At 36.7% G+C, this 1,298-nt stretch overlaps 1 protein-coding gene across 1 annotated transcript; it reads right to left on the minus strand.

Moving 5' to 3' along the window:
- Positions 1-156: 156 nt before the first annotated feature.
- LOC110035029 (actin-depolymerizing factor 8-like) lies at positions 157-1,035 on the minus strand. Its single transcript, XM_020739267.1, has 3 exons — positions 974-1,035; positions 390-655; positions 157-282 (listed from the first exon to the last, which is right to left on the minus strand). The coding sequence occupies exons 1-3, from the start codon at positions 974-976 to the stop codon at positions 207-209; spliced, it is 345 nt and encodes a 114-aa protein (XP_020594926.1). The 5' UTR covers positions 977-1,035; the 3' UTR covers positions 157-206.
- Between the last annotated feature and the right edge of the window lie 263 nt (positions 1,036-1,298).

Genomic DNA, 1,298 nt, shown 5'->3' on the forward strand with positions numbered 1-1,298 from the left:
AAAAAAAAATCTAAGAGATTAATAAACATCAATTCTAAATCTATTATAATGAAGAAAAATTAATAAACCTAAAACATATTAAAAAAAAAACCTTGAATTGGATAAATATCCATAATGGAAATCTACTGACATTCACTCAATTGAAAACTTCCCCGGCAAAACCCACTTATGGATTGCTTTACTTTGTAAATGTTCTGGTTTTGCTTTTAAAATGTGAGATCCATCTCATAAATGGCTTTTTGCCGGAAGACATCATCGTCCACATCAGGGAGTAAATCGTTGCTTGGTCCGGGATATGGAGAAGGAGACACCAATTTAATATCATTTAGACTAAATCAAATCTTCAGGAAATGATATTTAAAAACAAGTAGGCGTAAAGCAAATCTCACCAGGCAATGAAGAAGATCTTGCTTTTCTGACAGTTCTCGTCGGTGACAAAATCGAAATCATAAACAGCATAGCGACATTCATCCGCAGGAAGAGATCCGGTGAAGTCATTGTAGCTCTCCTCAGGCTGGCCGAGCCTATCCACCTTTATCTGCATCGCCTTCTCATCGATCTTGAACACGATAAATCTGTAATTGCGCTTCGTTTTTAGCTCCAAAAACCTCAGCTTGCACTCGTCATTTACTGCCAATCCTGAAGCCGAATTCGCCTTTGCAATAACATACACAGATTAAATATATAAAAAGAGCATGTAGAGTAGTTTATATGTTGAACAAGCTTATGATCAGGACATTGTTGATGATTTTTATCCATGAAAATTTGTTTTGGCGTGTGTGTGTATATATGGAGTGAATATAATTAGGTGATGATATCTCATTGTATTGTGGCAGTATATAAATAAATATATATAGATATCACTTCAATATCACCACAATATCTACAAATACCACTAAATTCACATCTATTATATATATATATATATATGCATACGTGATATTTTTTTTGTATCTCTGATTTTCTTACGTACCATGTTGCTATGATGACCTTACTGCAGAGCACCTGACAATGGAGGGGGAGGGGGAGGGGGAGGGGGGTGGGGTGGAGATTAAAGGAAGGAAGAAAGGTAGAAGAATGGAATTTGGTACAGCGAGTTTCTTTTGTTTTGAGGATAGAAATGTGGGGAGGAGAGGATTTGATGGAGGAAATGAAGGTGGAGATGGAGGAAACCCCTGTTTTCTCTCACGTTTAGCTGGACGGTTGCTTCATTTTTGGATTTGTTTATTTTAGGGCTTTTGAGAGCGTTATTTATTATGAGGAATTATTGCATACGTACACCGCATGCGTTGTCCGAT

Source organism: Phalaenopsis equestris, unplaced genomic scaffold (genome assembly GCF_001263595.1).
Source record: "Phalaenopsis equestris unplaced genomic scaffold, ASM126359v1 Scaffold195455, whole genome shotgun sequence".
In the NCBI taxonomy this organism is placed as follows: Eukaryota; Viridiplantae; Streptophyta; class Magnoliopsida; order Asparagales; family Orchidaceae; genus Phalaenopsis; species Phalaenopsis equestris.

What these genes read in the sequence shown, in the direction of transcription:
- LOC110035029 (XM_020739267.1), bottom strand. An exon ending in AAGATCTTCTTCATTGCCTG is followed by an intron (nt 283 to 389) that starts GTGAGATTTGCT and finishes TCCCGGACCAAG; the next exon opens with CAACGATTTACTCCCTGATG.